At 42.4% G+C, this 17,956-nt stretch overlaps 1 protein-coding gene across 9 annotated transcripts in view; it reads left to right on the top strand.

Moving 5' to 3' along the window:
• The window catches only part of LOC143510783 (rho GTPase-activating protein 44-like), a 54,662-nt gene that overhangs the window by 22,403 nt on the left and 14,303 nt on the right, over window positions 1-17,956 (top strand). For all 9 annotated transcript variants that reach the window (XR_013130082.1, XM_077000499.1, XM_077000504.1 and 6 more), the window contains exons 6-16: window positions 2,344-2,420; window positions 8,331-8,448; window positions 9,294-9,362; window positions 9,575-9,656; window positions 9,795-9,922; window positions 12,885-12,996; window positions 14,580-14,661; window positions 15,092-15,172; window positions 16,808-16,921; window positions 17,152-17,243; window positions 17,439-17,619. Coding sequence is in view for 8 of the 9 variants with exons in the window: in XM_077000499.1 (XP_076856614.1) it covers window positions 2,344-2,420; window positions 8,331-8,448; window positions 9,294-9,362; window positions 9,575-9,656; window positions 9,795-9,922; window positions 12,885-12,996; window positions 14,580-14,661; window positions 15,092-15,172; window positions 16,808-16,921; window positions 17,152-17,243; window positions 17,439-17,619 (1,136 nt within the window). In the remaining variant the exon portion in view is untranslated. The remainder of the gene's footprint in view (window positions 1-2,343; window positions 2,421-8,330; window positions 8,449-9,293; window positions 9,363-9,574; window positions 9,657-9,794; window positions 9,923-12,884; window positions 12,997-14,579; window positions 14,662-15,091; window positions 15,173-16,807; window positions 16,922-17,151; window positions 17,244-17,438; window positions 17,620-17,956) is intronic.

Genomic DNA, 17,956 nt, shown 5'->3' with positions numbered 1-17,956 from the left:
AGCAGTGCAGAGCTTGCTCAGCAGGCAGGTGTGAGTGCATCTGCAAGCACTGTGAGGCGGAGACTCTTGGAGCAAGGGCTGGTCTCAAGGAGGGCAGCAAAGAAGCCACTTCTCTCCAGAAAAAACATCAGGGACAGACTGATATTCTGCAAAAGGTACAGGGAGTGGAATGCTGAGGACTGGGGTAAAGTCATTTTCTCTGATGAATCCCTTTCCGATTGTTTGGGACATCTGGAAAACAGCTTGTTCGGAGAAGACGAGGTGAGCGCTACCACCAGTCTTGTCTCATGCCAACTGTAAAGCATCCTGATACCATGTGTGGGGTTGCTTCTTGGCCAAGGGAATCGGCTCTCTCACAGTCTTGCCTAAAAACACAGCCATGAATAAAGAATGGTACCAGAATGTCCTCCGAGAGCAACTTCTGCCAACCATCCAAGAGCAGTTTGGTGATCAACAATGCCTTTTCCAGCATGATGGAGCACCTTGCCATAAAGCAAAGCTGATAATTAAATGGCTCAGGGACATAGAGATTTTGGGTCTATGGCCTGGAAACTCCCCAGATATTAATCCCATTGAGAACTTGTGGTCAATCATCAAGAGACGGGTGGACAAACAGAAACCTACACATTCTGACAAAATGCAAGCATTGATTGTGCAAGAATGGACTGCTATCAGTCAGGATTTGGTCCAGAAGTTGATTGAGAGAATTCCGATGCCACGGAGAATTGCAGAGGTCCTGAAGAAGAAGGGTCAACACTGCAAATATTGACTTGCTGCATTAACTCGTTCTAACTGTCAATAAAAGCTTTTGTTACTCATAATATGATTGCAATTATATTTCTGTATGTGATAAAAACATCTGACAAACACACATAAAAACCAGAGGGCAGCAGATCATGTGAAAATATAATATTTGTGTCATTCTCAAAACTTTTGGCCATGACTATACACTACGGCAACAGTGATACTGGAGGTGTTTGGCCACAAGATGAATAGCATCAAGGAACAGTATTCTCCATAGAGAAGAAAATTGGAGTTTAAGATGAGGGCAACATGGAGAGAAGGTGAAAGAAAGCTGTATCGAAGGTATCTTAGAACTACAACAAATTGTCCGTACCAGTGGCCTTGAAGACAAACAAACCTTACCAGCTCTGGCTGTCTGCCCAAAGAGCTACACAGGAGAAGTAGAAGCCAGGAGAACAAACAAGATGTTCTCCCATTAGTCATCAAACATGTAACAACAGTCTAAGAATAAACCCACCAAAGCTAGAGACTGAACAATACAGGCATCACACAACACTGCCCAGTGGTTACTGAACCTGAGAGAAGACCACAGTAACCCCCCTGAACTGGATCCAGTAACCATCATGTTAGCAGACAAGCTGACAACCAAAAAAGGTTCGCAAAAATTAATAGTTGGATGGCTCAAGGGCTTGACACGTTTCCTGCTTACTGGCTGAGGAAGCTACCTGCACTCTATGAGTGGCTAACTGCCAACAGATAGAAGCCACCCTTAATGGTTAACTGAAGGCTGTGCAGTCCTAATTCTGAAGCCAACCAGCCGATAACCAGCCTCTGAACAACATGGAATATTGGTGAATAAAACATCACTCAAGACTGTTAGACAGACCAACCTGTTCAAGTCCTTGCATTGGCTACAAGAAAGCCTTCATTTCAGTGCCCCACACATGGACCCTGAAATGTTTGAGAATGTATAACATCAACATGACTCTTGGAGCCCCACTGAGTTCTCTGTTCCCTGGAACCCTGTGTCAAAGCCACTATCCAGGAGGAAATGGCAAAGATCCTGAAGTACAATAGGATACAAAGTCAGTAGGGGCTGGACTCCATATATGCAGGCTGTGCAAAGCTGAGACAATCCAGCACATTACAGCACGGTGCAAAAAGCTAGCAGGCAGAGTGCACACGGAACACACATAACCACATTTCTAAATTTCTGAGTTTAAAAGGTGGGTAAAGACGGAAAAATTGGTTCCGGTGATAATTGGTACAATAGGGACACTGACCCCCAAACGGAGACAGTGGCTCCCACAGATCCCAGGAAAAACATCCCAGGAGATTCCAGGAGTTCTTTGTCCAGAAGAGTGTGTGTGTGTGTGTGTGTGTGTGTGTGTGTGTGTGTGTGTGTGTGTGTGTGTGTGTGTGTGTGTGTGTGTGTGTGTGTGTGTGTGTGCGTGCGTGCGCGTGCGTGCGTGCGTACTTCATCACTGGAACATGTCCACTGTCCTGGGTGTTTCCTATATCCTCATTGAATTGCTTTGATGCTGCATTCATTATGCACTCATGGGCTAAAAGGGATTTGTTTCCTGATCTTTCTTGCAGGTTGAAATTCCCAACATTCAGAAACAGAGGAAGCACTTAGCCAAACTGGTGCTGGATGTGGACTCTGCACGGGCAAGGTAAGACCTGCACTCAAGTGTTCACTCCAATACCGGCCCTCAAGTGTTCACTCCAATACCTGCCCTCAAGTGTTCACTCCAATACCTGCCCTCAAGTGTTCACTCCAATACCTGCACTCCAAAACAGTGGTATGAAAAAATTTGGGCACTCCTGATCATTTTCATGATTTTCCTTTATAAATCATTGGTTGTTCAGATTAGCAATTTCTGTTAAATATCATATAGTTCAATCATATAGCAGATGAACACAGTGATATTTGAGAAGTGAAATAAATTTTATTGGATTTATGCACCCACCTAATTTTGATTAAATAATTACTGCACACTTTTCAAATATCACTGTGTTCATCTGCTATATGATATATTTAAATGAAAAAAAAAATTTAAATTTAAATGAACAACCAATGATTTAAATATAAAGTCAAAGTGAATTTCAGACTTTTCAGACAACAGAAGTGCATAGCTGAACGAGATCGCATTTCTCCAAACTCTGATGTGCAAATAAAAACATAAACATAAAACAGTGCAAACACACGAGACATACAAGTAAAAAACAAGCATATGAGACACAAGTTTAAATATGTATAAACACAGAAAGGGTGGGGGGAAGTAACAAAATTATACTTTGCATTTACAGAAATATTGCACTTTGTATGAAAATCATGTGTTTTTTGTGATAATATTATTGCACACTGTAACATAATGTTGTGACGGGTAGGGTGAGCGAAAATAAATGGAAGCGATCACGTCAAGTCTCAGGGAAAAAGGATGGTTTAATATGTAAAGTGCGCAAACCAAAACCCGTGAACTGATCCTAATTAAGGATATATATAGACGTATATATAGACAAGACATATAAAGACGAACAAACGACCCTCAGGTGAGACGGATCACGGGCTCCGCCCACCTGAGGGACACACACGATGTCACAAAACAACAACAACAACAGCCGCTGTGGACGGAGGCGACCGGTAGGGGGCCGCCTCACCATGACAGACTCCCCCACCAAGCCGCACTCCCCTCCACTGGGTGTGTGGCACACAGCGGCTGCACACAAAACACGAAGGGGCAGGAATGAAGGGACAGGCAGGAACACACCCCCTACAGCCTAGGAGCTGAAACATAAAACACACAACATTAAACAGCTCATCTCCCAGGGCGGGACCCTGGACCGACTGGGCCATCAACAAGACAAAACCACGCCCCGGTCACAGGGCCCTCACACCCCAATCGGCCCTTGGCCACTGAGCCCCACAAAAGTGTGCGTGCGTGCAGGCTACTTCCCTGGGGCTCATCTCGGCGCACCTCGACCTTGGGCAACCCTAACCGGCCAGGGAGACCGCCCCTCACGGGGAAGTACATAGCAAGGTGGACTCCTCCACCCCACCAAAGGTTCCATGGGGGAAACACTCCTTTCCTATGTGGGCCGGCTACACCCCAAGACCTCTTGGTCACACCGAGCATGAGGGGGGACCTCTGTTTTCAACAGGAGCTCTTCAGACAGGAGCCCTCAGGTCCCCATACATCCGGGGAGCCCTCACCCTCCAGGGGGGGGGCTCTTTAAGACCGGGCTCCTGTCACCCCATCACATAAGGGGGCTCCTGCCTACTTGGGAGATCCCACAAGGTCCAGGAGGGCCGCTATCCACCACCAGGAGCAACTTGCAACACATGACACACACGCACACCTACATACACAAAACACTCGCGCACTACCCTGCTCAGGGCCTCCCTCGGGAGCGACGCCCTCCGTGCCACACCACGTGGCACGGGACCACAGCCGGTCCCCCCCCCCCCCCAAACACACATTTAAGGGGAGGAGCATGCGTGGAATTACATAAAACAAAACAAATCACGCAACACGCTAGGACAAAACAAACACGCAAAGACTAGACAAAACAAACGGTGCAAAACGGCAAACGGACAGGCTCCACACATGCGCGCTCTACACAAACAATGGTGACGCGCCGCTCGAGTTCGCAATCGCTCCCCACATAAAACACTAGACACACGGGGGAGCGAGGCGACCGTGACGAGCGGCGACCGCGTCACACATAAAACATTCAATGATTAACACAAGCGAGCGACGCACACTGATCCATACGTCCGTTCACTCACACACACACACACACACACCTACACACACACGTGTGACCACACAACACGAAGAGCCCGAGCGGGGTCGGCTACCCTGGTCACCGCCGTGCTGCACACACACACAACGTTTCAACAACAGCCGCTGTGGACGGAGGCGACCGGTAGGGGGCTGCCTCACCGTGACAAATGTAACCATAACACTGTAGCTGTAAAATTAATACTGGAAAGTGGTAAGGCGCTTGAATTTAATAACAGTGAGATTATTGCACATACATTATTAAGAAAATGTTAGATGTTGCAATAAATAATAAAAGTAATATTGTGCACAGCTCTGATATGCATGACATTGACATTGACATTGTGTTTGTTCATTTATGTGTGTGTGATCAAGAGTTCAACAGATAGGTCTGCATGTCAAACAGCATTGAGCAAACTAATGGCTTGTGGAAAGAAGCTTTTGCTGAGTCTGGCAGACCTACGGTAGAGTTTGTCAGAGGGTCTGAACAGTCTGAACAGTCCAAGAGCTGGACGTGTGGGATCTTCTCTGATCTCTGGTGGCTCTGCTGCAGCACCGTGACTGGTATAGATGTTGTATGGGTGGAAGTCAGGTCCTGATGATAGTCTCCATTGCCCTCACTACTCTGGAGTGATTTCTGATTTGAGGTTGAGACTGTGAGTCTGCTGGTCAGGATGCTCTCTTTTTGAGAAGGTTTACTCTTCTTGTCCTTCGTAGGAAGTGAAGGTGCTGCTGTGCCCTTGACAAGAGAAACAGGAAATATATATACAGTGAAGAAAATAAGTATTTGAACACCGTGCGAGTTTGCAAGTTCTCCCACTTAGAAATCATGGAGGGGTCTGAGATTTTCATCATAGGTGTATGTCTACTGTGAGAGACATAATCTAAAAAAAAAAATCTGGGAATTTTTTAATAATATATTTGTGTGTTGCTGCAAATAAGTATAAACCGGATTCCAAAAAAGTTGGGACACTAAACAAATTGTGAATAAAAACTGAATGCAATGATGTGGAGATGGCAAATGTCAATATTTTATTCGTAATAGATGACAGATCAAAAGTTTAATCTGAATAAATGTAACATTTTAAAGGAAAAATATGTTGATTCACAGTATCAACAAATCCCAAAAAAGTTGGGACAAGTAGCAATAAGTGGCTGGAAAAAGTAAATTGAGCATAAAATGAAGAGCTGGAAGACCAATTAACAATAATTAGGTCAATTGACAACATGATTGGGTATAAAAAGAGCTTCTCAGAGTGTCAGTATCTCTCTGAAGCCAAGATGGTAAGAGGATCACCAATTTCACCATTGTTGCGCAACAATACCAGAATGGTGTTACCCAGAGTAAAATAGCAAAGATTTTTAAGTTATCATCATCAACCGTGCATAACATCATCAAAACATTCAGAGAATCTCTGTGCGTAAGGGTCAAGGCCATAAAACTCTACTGGATGCTCGTGATCTCCGGGCTCTTATACGTCACTGCACCTCAAACAGGAATGCCACTGTCAAGGAAATAACAGAATGGGCTCAGGAATACTTCCAGAAATCAGTCAGTGAACACAATCCACCGTGCCATCCGCCGTTGCCAGCTGAAACTCTACAGTGTAAAGAGGAAGCCATTTCTAAGCAAGCTCCACAAGCTCAGACGTTTGCACTGGGCCAGGGGTCATTTAAAATGGAGTGGGGCAAAATGGAAGACCGTTCTGTGGCCAGATGAGTCACGATTTGAAGTTCTTTATGGAACGCTGGGACGCCATGTCATCCGGACCAGAGAGGACAAGGATAACCCAAGTTGTTATCAACGCTCCCTTCAGAAGCCTGCATCACTGATGGTATAGGGTTGCATGAGTGCTCGTGGCATGGGCAGCTTGCATGTGTGGAAAGGCACCATTAATGCAGAGAACTATGTTCAGGTTCTAGAACAACATATGCTCCCATCTAGACGTCATCTATTTCAGGGAAGACTCTGCATTTTTCAACAAGATAATGCCAGACAACATTCTGCAGCAATCACAACATCATGGCTACGTAGGAGAAGGATACGGGTACTGAAATGTCCAGCCTGCAGTCCAGATCTTTCACCTATAGAGAACATTTGGTGCATCATAAACTGGAAGGTGCGACAAAGACGGCCAAAGACGATTGAACAGTTAGAGGCCTGTATTAGACATGAATGGGAGAGCATTCCTATTTCTAAACGTGAGAAACTGGTCACCTCTGTCCCCAGACGTCTGTTGAGTGTTGTAAGAGAAGGGGGGGTGCCACACAGTGGTAAAACAGTTTTTTTGGGATTTGTTGACGCCTAACATATTTTTCTCCTAAAATGATACATTCTCTCAGTTTAAACTTTTGATCTGTGATTTGTATTTTATTCTGAATAGAATATTAGATGTTGGCACCTCCACATCATTGCATTCAGTTTTTATTCACAATTAGTTTTTTGGAATCCAGTTTGCCAATCAGCAAAAATTCTGGCCCTCAAAGACCTGTTAGTCCGTCTCTAAAAAGTCCACCTCCACTCCACTTATTGTTCTAAATTAGAAGCACCTGTTTGAAGTCATTAGTTGCATAAAGACACCTGTCCACCCCACCCCTCTGTAAGACTCCAACATGGTTAAGACCAAGCAGGAGGTGAAATGGTGGCTGGACAGAGGGCTGATAAAGCTGCAGTCTGGGTGTTGATATTGCCAATTGTGTATTGCCAATTGTGATTTACACCCCAATTTGTCTTCAGCATTTACCCATCTGTGCACTGAGAACACACACAAGTGATCACTAGGTACCCAGGGAAAAGTTGGGGTCAAAGTGGCTTGCTCAAGGGCAATTCATTCACGCTGGAAACACATATGCGGGCACTAGTGATTTCATTTCAATTCACCATGTTAAAAAAATGTTTCATACAATTCTGTTCACACTATTCTCATATGTGTGAGAATATATTGTCAACACACACACACATAGTAGGCCTTATAGTTTTGTGGCCTTATAGTTTCTCTTCAGTTTTGGGTTAGTGTTCTACAGTGTGAGTAAAACATTTGCAACATCTTTTTAAAAACTGCTAATGAAATTTTAATTTAGGCACGTGTGTGGCAAGAGATATTGACGTGAGTAGTCTACCATCTACCCAATTGTGCATTAAGCATGAAAACAGATGTGTTCAGCAAAGCATGGAACTTCAGATGTAGCTGTTTTGATTGGGCATGACGAGAGAAACAGCCTACATTGCACATGTCAAGTACCGTCTCTCTACAAGTACCGTCTCTCTATGAGTACCGTCTCTTTACAAGTACTGTCTCTCTACAAGTAATGTCTCTATATAAGTACTATCTCTGTACGAGTATTGTCTCTACATACCTGCTAAATCATGTCACTGGTAGAATCTTATAGAATGCAGAATTGCTCTTATACTCAAACATTAACTGATTAATATTAGTTTAACTTGCATACTAATGTACTGGTTTGAACTACAATTTAAACCTGAAAGTCAGAATCATGTGTCTCACACACACACACACACACACACACACACACACACACACATACAGAACCAGCTGATGAAGGACCCCCCCCCCGCCCCTCTCTCTCTCTCTCTCTTTCTCTCTCTCACTGAAATATTGTTTCTCTGATGACTTTGTGTAATTAGATGATCAATTACATTTGTGATCACAGAGATAAGAGGTTAAACATTCATAATGATGAATAGTTATGAATAATAGGTTAATCAACTAACATTCATGATGAATGGTTATGTAGGCTACTCGTGTTTCTCATACTGTTCTCTTCTCTGACCTGTAGGTGGCAACAGTCCTCCAAGTCTTCACCTTTGTCTAACAAAGAACAGACGACGGCAGCCAAGGCGGACGCTGTCAGGGAGGAGATGGAGGAGGCAGCCAATCGCATGGAGATCTGCAGGGTGGGTGTGTGTGGGGTGGGGGGGCAGGGGGGGGGGGGCATGTTTGTTTCAACAGGGTGCATGTGTCTGTTTCAGCAACACCCCACATATATTGGCTTTCAAATGATGCTCCCACCAATACTGCAGTCGAGACTGACACGAGCATACAAAGTACAATGATGGATAAGGGGTTTACAACTTGAAATAAATATTAGGGCTCTATGATAAAAGAGTTAAAGACTGGACTTATCCAAAAATAAAAACTCTTTAAGAGTTAAATAAAAAATTCTCCCTAGGTATGTATATTTTGTTACATATTCTGTTTCTGTGCCATGAAGTGTGATAATAGTAGGAATATCTAATCAATTTAATTTTGTTTTGGAAACATCATAAACTTTGTGTGAACTAACACTTTTTTATGCTGATGTCTAGTTATAAATGATGAATATCTTGAATACTCTGATTTCCAAGGTCCTTGAAATGTTGATAAATGATCAGTTGAAAGACTCTCCAAACAAACAACATTCTCTTCCCATATCAGTCTGGATTCAGGAAACAACATACTACCAATACAGCTTCCTTAAAAGTCATTAATGATTTAATAGATTCACTGGACTATAAAAATGACCTTTCCGGGGCCTTTGATACTGTGGATCATTTCACCTTGAAACAACTGTGGAATATTGGTCTGTCTAATTATGCAGCTGGATTGTTTGTTATTTATCTTTAAATAAAAAATGATTTATTATAATAATGTTATTAAATTGTAATTTTATTATAATGTTATTATTATGTATTTCAAATGGTAAACATCCTTTTGGATCTTTTGGGTTTTGGGTAAACATCCTTTTTGTGCTCTTTTTCAGGATCAGCTGTCAGCAGACATGTATGGTTTTGTGGCCAAAGAGATCGACTATGCAAACCACTTCCAGATGGTGTGTGTGTGTGTTAACGGTACTAAATAGCATGGTTTAGCTGATTTGGTGCCAACAGTAACATATCTGTCTCTCACTTTGCTAATCTATCTTTGTTACTCTCTGTCTCTCTTGGCTAATCTCTCTTTGCTAATGTGTCTCTCTTGGCTAATCTGTTTCTCTACCTCTCCCCTTATTTATCCCCTCTCCCCTCACCCCTTATCTTTTCTCAGTTGATTGAGGTACAATCAGAGTACCACAGGAAGTCCTTTGAGTTGCTCCAGAATATTCTTCCTCAGATTAAAACACACCAAGGTGAGAACAAGAATGTACATGCATATCAAAGATTGCCTGTGATAACAAAAAAATATTTATTCAATTTTCAGTTGAACTTAGTTATCTTATTGTAAGTGAATTTAAGTGCAGTAAGTGTAATGTTTGGTCTCATTGCAGAGGCATGGGTGGAGAAGCCATGCTTTGGGAAACCCCTGGAGGAGCACCTGAGTGTGAGTGGCCGTGAGATTGCCTTCCCCATTGAGGCCTGTGTCACCATGCTGCTAGATTGGGGCCTGCAGGAGGAGGTAGGGTATATACACCCACACTTCACCTGTCCACCACAGTAACCCACACCTCACCTGTCCACCACACCTTACCTGTACACCAAAGTAAGCCACATCTCACCTTTACATCACACCTCACCTGTACACCACAGTAACCCTGGTCATCTGTAACTCACACCTCACCTGTACACCACGGTAACCACTGGTCACCTGTACACCACAGTAATAATAATAATAATAATACATTTTATTTAATAGCGCCTTTCTAACACTCAAGGACACTTTACAATTACAACAGCAAAAAATAAATAAACTCATACATAAAATACAAGTAAGAGAAACAATAAAATATGACACAGTAAAACATGGATCAGTTAAACATTAAAAGCAATCTTGTACAGGTGAGTCTTTAATGAGGATCTGAACTGTAGAAGTGAGTTTATGTTCCTTATGTCAGGTGGCAGCGAATTCCAAAGCCGGGGAGCAGAGCGACTAAAAGCTCTACTCCCCATGGTGGTGAGACGGGCAGAGGGGACAGTCAGGTGAACAGAGGAGGAAGATCTGAGAGTGCGAGATGGAATAGCGACAGTGAGAAGATTAGAGAGATAGGGTGGGGCAAGGTTATGGATGGCTTTGAAAGTGAGTAGAAGAATTTTATAGTCTACACGGAACTTGATTGGGAGCCAGTGGAGCTGAGACAGTACAGGTGTGATATGGTGGAATGAAGGGGTTTTTGTGATGATACGGGCAGCTGAGTTTTGAACCAATTGAAGCTTATGGAGAGATTTGTGTGGAAGACCAAAAAGCAGGGAATTGCAATAGTCAAGGCGGGAAGTGACGAGGCTGTGCACAAGGATGGCAGAGGTATGTGGTGTAAGGGCAGGACGAAGGCGACTGATATTACGTAGATGAAAGTAGGCGGACTGGGTAATTTTATTGATATGTGATTTAAAGGATAAAGAGTTGTCGAGGATGACACCCAGGCTTTTTATCTGAGAGGAAGGGAAAACAGATGTATTATCAATGTCAATGGAGGGACTGTTAATTTTAGAGAGTGTTGATTTAGTGCCAACAAGTAGAACCTCGGTTTTATCACTGTTTAATTTTAGCAGATTTGCAGTGAACCAGGATTTTATTTCCGTCAAACAATCAGTAAGGGTGGAGAGTGGGAGAGTGGGAGTGGGTTTACAGGAAAAATAGAGCTGGGTGTCATCAGCATAACAATGGAAACTAATGTTGTGCTTACGAAAGATATGGCCAAGAGGAAGGAGGTAGATAATGAAAAGAAGGGGCCCCAAAACAGAACCCTGGGGCACACCTGAAGTAACAGGGAAAGGTTGAGAAGTAAATGTATTGATATGAACGAACTGAGTGCGGCAAGAGAGATATGATTTAAACCAGTTTAGGGGAGTTTGAGTGATACCAATGGAAGATAGTCTGTTTAGGAGGGTGGTGTGGCAGATGGTATCGAATGCTGCACTTAAGTCAAGGAGGATAAGGATGGAGAGTAATCCTGAATCTGCCGCCATAAGGAGGTCATTGGTGACTTTTATAAGGGCAGTTTCCGTGCTGTGTAGTGGACGAAATCCAGATTGGAACAGTTCATAGAGGTTATTATTTTTTAAGTGATTATGAAGTTGCGAAGCTACTACCTTTTCGAGAATTTTTGATATGAAGGGTAGATTAGAGATGGGCCGTAGGTTATTAAAATCAGTGGGGTCTGCGCCAAGTTTTTTCAGAATCGGAGTTATTACAGCAGTCTTAAGATGAGCAGGAACAGTCCCAGTGGTAAGGGAAGAGTGTGTGATGTTGGTGATGATAGGGACTAGTGAAGACTGACAGGCTTTCACTAGAACTGAAGGGAGAGGGTCTAGTTTGCAGGTGGATGGCTTCAGCTTCTGGATTATATCAGAGATTTCTGAGGCAGAAGGAAGATGAAAGGCAGACCAAGGATGAGCAGGAGGAGAAAGTCAGGGAGAAAACTGGGAATGGATTGTAAACTGAGAGAGTGGTGGATTGTACGGATTTTATCAGTGAAGAATGACATGAGTGAGTTACAGAAATCAGTAGAGTACAGGTGAGATGGGATAGAGTCCGGGGCTTGGGTTATATTTTTATATAATGAGAAAAGTGACTTGGCATTTCCTTCATTAGAGCAGATTATATCAGTATAATGATTTGTTTTGGTATGAATGTTTTCCTTATATTGTAACATATGATTTTTATACATTTCCTTATGAGCAGAAAGTCCGGTTTTCTTGTAGAGCCGCTCTAGTTTCCGTCCTTTGGCCTTCATAAGCCGAAGTTCGGGTGTAAACCAAGGGGCTGAATTTGTAAAAGTTACAGACTTAGTTTTTAGTGGGGCTAGTGAGTCAAGTACAGAGTGAAGTCCAGTATTATAGTGAGCAACAAGATCGTCGGGGGTGGTTAGGTGATGAGTGTCAGATATGGAGTTAATACTGGAGGAGAGAGAATCCAAATTAATGTCCTTAATATTACGGAAAGAAATGAGACGGGGAAGTTTGGTGACATTTATCGAAAGACTGACATTGAATGAGAGGAGGAAATGGTCGGTTATTGGGAGTTCATCAGTTGTAAGGTCGAGAGGAGAGACACCTGAGCAGCAAATTAAGTCCAGAATGTGACCCTTAGAGTGAGTGGGAGCATCGGTGTACTGCTGAAACCCAAAACCCTCAAGACCCTCAGTAACCACTGAGGGGGGCTTGAGGGGAACTTAATTGTTCACCATGTACTCCACTGGACCCATGTTCACCTGTTTTATGAGATCTTCTTGTGTGACCCCTCAAAGAGTTATGAATACCCAGAAGGCCTGGATACTAAATAATGTGTTAGCTGCAATCACAAGTACAACTTTTAGTATGGAAACACTATGAATGTGTGCTCGAAATGTACCCATGTTCACCAGGTGCTCCACTGGACCCATGTTCACTGGGTACTTGTATATTTGTGACTGTTCTTACAGGGGCTTTTCCGTGTGGCACCGTCAGCATCTAAACTGAAGAAGCTCAAGGCATCACTGGACTGTGGTGTTCTAGATGTGCAGGAGTACTCCACCGACCCACACGCCATCGCTGGTGAGCTTCCACCACACTGCTGCTCATTCTCAGTCCTCCTTGGCTTCACCTATTTGACAGTTGCATTCATGTAGTACTTTTTCAGACCCAAGACCTCTTTATAAAGTTCACATGCATAGACACCAAACAAAAATCAACTAGAGTAGGAAGAAAGGAATAGGGCAATGTGAAAGATTCAATCAAAGTGCTGTCACAGACCGTGGTGATATATGGAGGACATGGAATACCAGTCAACAAACTTAATGAGGTGCAGGTATGTAAGCACCTGCTAAGAAGGGAACTGGTAACTTGCAGAGGCTGAAGGCAACGCCTACTGAAAGATAGAGCTGTCCACCAGGACTCCAAGACCTGTCAGACCAGGATTACAAGAAAATATACCTGTGAGCCAGTGACTCAGCCATGATTAATGTGTGTGGAGAGGGAGGTCTAGCCTGACTCGTCAGATTCCACAGAAGAGCAACTGCAGCACAAACTGAAGAAATGGTCCATACAGGTTTTAGTAGAAAGGTGGTCTAACACACAGAACACACACACATTTGCTGTATATGGGGCTCCTCAGACCAGGGAGAGGCCCATGCTTATTTTTCACACTCCTGAATGCAGGCATCACAGTGCTTCTGGTATCTATGCCCGACAACATGCAAATAAATCTGTCTACTACTGAAAGCTCCAACAATGAGCACATTTCATTTTACAGCATGTTTACAGGTGTGTGCATGTGTGTGTTGCTTACCTGGGGAAGAGGCACCAGGATGCACTATGGGAAGAACGCAAACTGGTAGAGGAAGTGCGATGCTCTTGGGTGTTCTGGGTGGTGTTCTGCTGGGAATCCCAGGGCATTCCTGTGGATGTCACTTTGTCACATATTACCTATGTACACATTATAGTAGACAAAGTATATCCATTCAGGATGACTGCATATCTAATGGCTGCTGCTGCGTTTGGTATATTAATGTGACTTACCACACCGAAAAAAAATTCAGGACTGCTTTGAGGAAAATTGTAGGTGTTGACTTGGCCTCCCAATTCCCCAGATCTCAATCCAACTAAGCACCATTGGGTTGTGCTGAAAAAACAAGTGTGATCAATGAAGACCCCACAGGACTTAACTGATCATCTACTAAAATCTTGGTGATCAAAGTCACAAATGTTCTATTTGGACATCACAGAACAATTTAAAAATGCTAAATAAATGCATTCTTGGGCACCTTTAAGGTATTCCAAACAGTATACACCAACCCAGCCTTTTTGAGCCACCTTGAGGATTATGTTGAGTTTCGTCACCATGATCAGCTGTGTCATTAATATATTGGGCTATTTATTTTTGGTTATACATTTACCATGTAGGCCATGCAGGCTTAAAACATCTGTACTAACAGCTACAGAATATTCATAAGCCTAATGTTACTTGTGATGGGCAGATATCAGATCATACCAATATTTTGAAACATTTTCTTCATTAGCTTATGTAAATGTTTGTGAATTCATACACGTTTAACCCTTACCTAACCCAATTCCAGATAGTACATTGTGATAAACCATGACACAACCGTAACTCTGACATTGTTGGTTGTGCTTTCCAGGTGCACTGAAATCATACCTGCGAGAGCTTCCTGAGCCACTGATGACCTCTGTACTTTATGATGAGTGGATACAAGCATCCAAGTCAGTAGCCAAATGATATTTCTAGACTATAAATATTTCTGGACTACTGGATAATTAGGAAACAAATGTCTAATTCCATGACGATTCCATAAATGAATGCGCATTAATGTGTATAATTATAGTTAAGATGTATTACAGTGTGATCTTGCTTGTTGTACGTGATTTTATTATTATTTAGATTTAGCATAATTATTTTTCACACTTAAAGCAGGTATCACAGAACATCTGCTCTTTGTACCCATAAACAGGCAATTAAATCTGATTTCCATCTGCCAGACACAGGCTGACATTTGTAATTTGTCATTTTGCTTTGGGCACATCTATAGATTTGTGCATAAATGTTCCCATTGATAGTTTGTCCAGTCATTAAACACTACTTTGAAGAGTCCTGTAGCTGTTTGTAGAACCCATGTTTGTTCTCCCACCACAGTGTCCAGGAGCAAGATCAGCGTCTGCAGGCTCTGCTGCTGGTGTGTGAGAAACTGCCAAGAGTGAACAGTAATAACTTCAGGTAAATTACAGTGAAAAGACCTCTGTGTCAAAATGGGGGGAGCTTATTCTGCTATAAATGAATGTAGAGGATCATATCTTGGTCTTAATGTCTGTGTAAGAACGTAATTAACCTGCTTACTTCCTGTTACTTTGATACTTTTTAACCTATTAATTGCCAAAGACCATTGCTGGTCTCTACAGTGCCACAGTGTGGCCAGCAATTGTTTCCTCTTTGCAGACTCACGAACAGCTCAGCAGACATCTAAAGGTTGTGCATGTAAACATGTCCCTTCCTCAGCAGACCAGCACTACAGAATGCACAATCCCTACATTACTGACAAACTGGGTCTACCAGTGTAGACATCCTACATACTGTACATTATATTGCCAAAAGTATTCGCTCACCCATCCAAATGACTGGAATCAGATGTTTCAATCACTTCCATGGCCACAGGTGTATAAAATTAAGCACCTAGGCATGTAGACTTTACAAACATTTGTGAAAGAATGGGTCACTCTCAGGAGCTCAGTGAATTCCAGCGTGGAACTGTGATAGGATGCCAACTGTCAGCTGTATTATTAAGAAAATGAAAGTGTTTGGGAATGACAGCAACTCAGCCATGTAGTGGTAGGCCATGTAAACTGACGGAGTAGGATCAGCGGATGCTGAAGTGCATAGTGCAAAGAGGTTGCCAACTTTCTGCAGAGGCAATCACTACAGACATCCAAACTTCATGTGGTCTTCAGATTAGCTCAATAACAGTGCACAGAGAGCTTCATGGTTTGGGTTTCTATGGTCGAGCAGCTGCATCCAAGCCATACATCACCAAGTGCAATGCAAAGTGTCGGATGCAGTGGTGTAAAGCACGCCGCCACTGGTCTCTAGAGCAGTGGAGGTGCGTTCTCTGGAGTTACGAATCACGCTTCTCCATCTGGCAATCTGATGGACGAGTCTGGTTTTTGGCGGTTGCCAGGAGAATGGTACTTGTGGGGTTGTTTTTCAGGAGCTGCATGCATACATGATAATTATACTGGATACATACACATCACTAAAATATGTCAGAGTGGGAGGAGCTTACACCATACTGCCATATAGTAGGAGGAGCTTACACCATTCTGCATTGCCATGGGAGGAGCTTACTCAAACTTCTATTAGCAAACACTCCCTATAGTGGTTGGACTTATTCTCAGATTAATTCAGATAGAAAAGAATTTGTTCTTGTCTAAATAAGGCCTTTGTGTGTTAACTGTCTCCTCCATGCTAATCACACTCATAAAATGTTTAATATACACATCAGACTACAGCAAAGACCATTAGTCTTAACAGTCTTAACCTGAGGCTTGTTTATTCATATCCATGTGTATTTGTATATAATTCATAAAATGTTCGGAACTGCTCTTAGGTTAAATATTTTACCGTACTATATATACATCATCACTTATGACGTGTCTTTCAGTGAATGAAATGCAATGTAACAAAATGTAGTAAAATGTAATAATTTAAAACATTTTACATTAATTTTTTAAGATTTTTATATTTTAACATGTAAAGTGTTGGATTTATTTGATATATTTACTTTCATTTTTATTTTTGATACATTAGCAAAATCTTTCTTTTGTATGGTAATTATAAACATGTTTCTTTTTCTGATAGGTATTTAATAAAGTTCCTTGCCAAGCTAAGTGAGTATGAGGATGTTAATAAGATGAGTGCTGGGAACATGGCTATCGTCCTGGGCCCCAACCTGCTATGGCCTCACACTGAGGGGTGAGATCCACATTCAGTTTTTACCTTCATCCTCACACTGAGGGGTGAGATCCACATTCAGTTTTTACCTTCATCCTCACACTGAGGAGTGAGATCCACATTCAGTATTCAGGTCACTAGTGCAAACACACTAGGACAGCAATAGTATTAGGGCTGGATGTTATTATTTTGATCTTGTTTTTCATCTTTCCTTTTATCCTCTGACCATCATTGTGCTCTTTGTTCTTCAGGACTATTAGTGATATGATGACCACTCTGTCACTACAGATTGTGAGAATCATTGAACCCATCATCCAGCATGCTGATTGGTTCTTCCCTGGAGGTGACTAACATATTGACCAATGACATTCATAAATTTATCAGTTTAACCTATGCTTGCTTATACACGGTTACATTTATGTATGTCCACTTAGCACATGTAGTCAATATCCTGTAGTCTTTACTGGATCTTTGCTATTTGGTAGTTAGCATTATGATTTTATAAATTGTTCTGTCTATCTCTCTCACTCTCTATAAGAGATTGAGTTTAATTTAACAGGAACCTATGGCAGTCCTGTGCACACCAATCACAATGCCAACTACAGCTCAATGTCCTCCCCTGACTTGGACCACTCAGATCGCCGGCATCTTGAACATGGGAGACGCCCACTGAGTGTTGCTACTGACAACATGATGCTTGAATTTTACAAGAAAGATGGGTAAGACAGCATTCCTCTCCTTTTCATTTTTATATAATTTCTTACTTAAAAAAAGACAGTGGTGATGAAAATGTTTCAACATTTTTATTTAAAGATAAGTAAAACACTCTAACCTTAACTCTAACCCTAGACCTGTTAACTCTAACCCAAATCCTAGACCTGTTAACTCTAACCCCAACCCCAGACCTGTTAACCCTATCCCTAACCCTAGACCTAGACTTGTTAACCCTAACACTAACCTGAGTGAGATGGGTTTTAAGGCTCCTTGCTGCTACTGTTTAAAGCCTTAACGTAATAATACCCTAACCTTAACCCAATAATAATACCCTAACCTTAA

Source organism: Brachyhypopomus gauderio, chromosome 3, assembly GCF_052324685.1.
Source record: "Brachyhypopomus gauderio isolate BG-103 chromosome 3, BGAUD_0.2, whole genome shotgun sequence".
In the NCBI taxonomy this organism is placed as follows: Eukaryota; Metazoa; Chordata; class Actinopteri; order Gymnotiformes; family Hypopomidae; genus Brachyhypopomus; species Brachyhypopomus gauderio.
The sequence above is the reverse complement of the archived record's forward strand: the minus strand, read 5'-3'. Positions and strand labels throughout refer to the sequence as shown.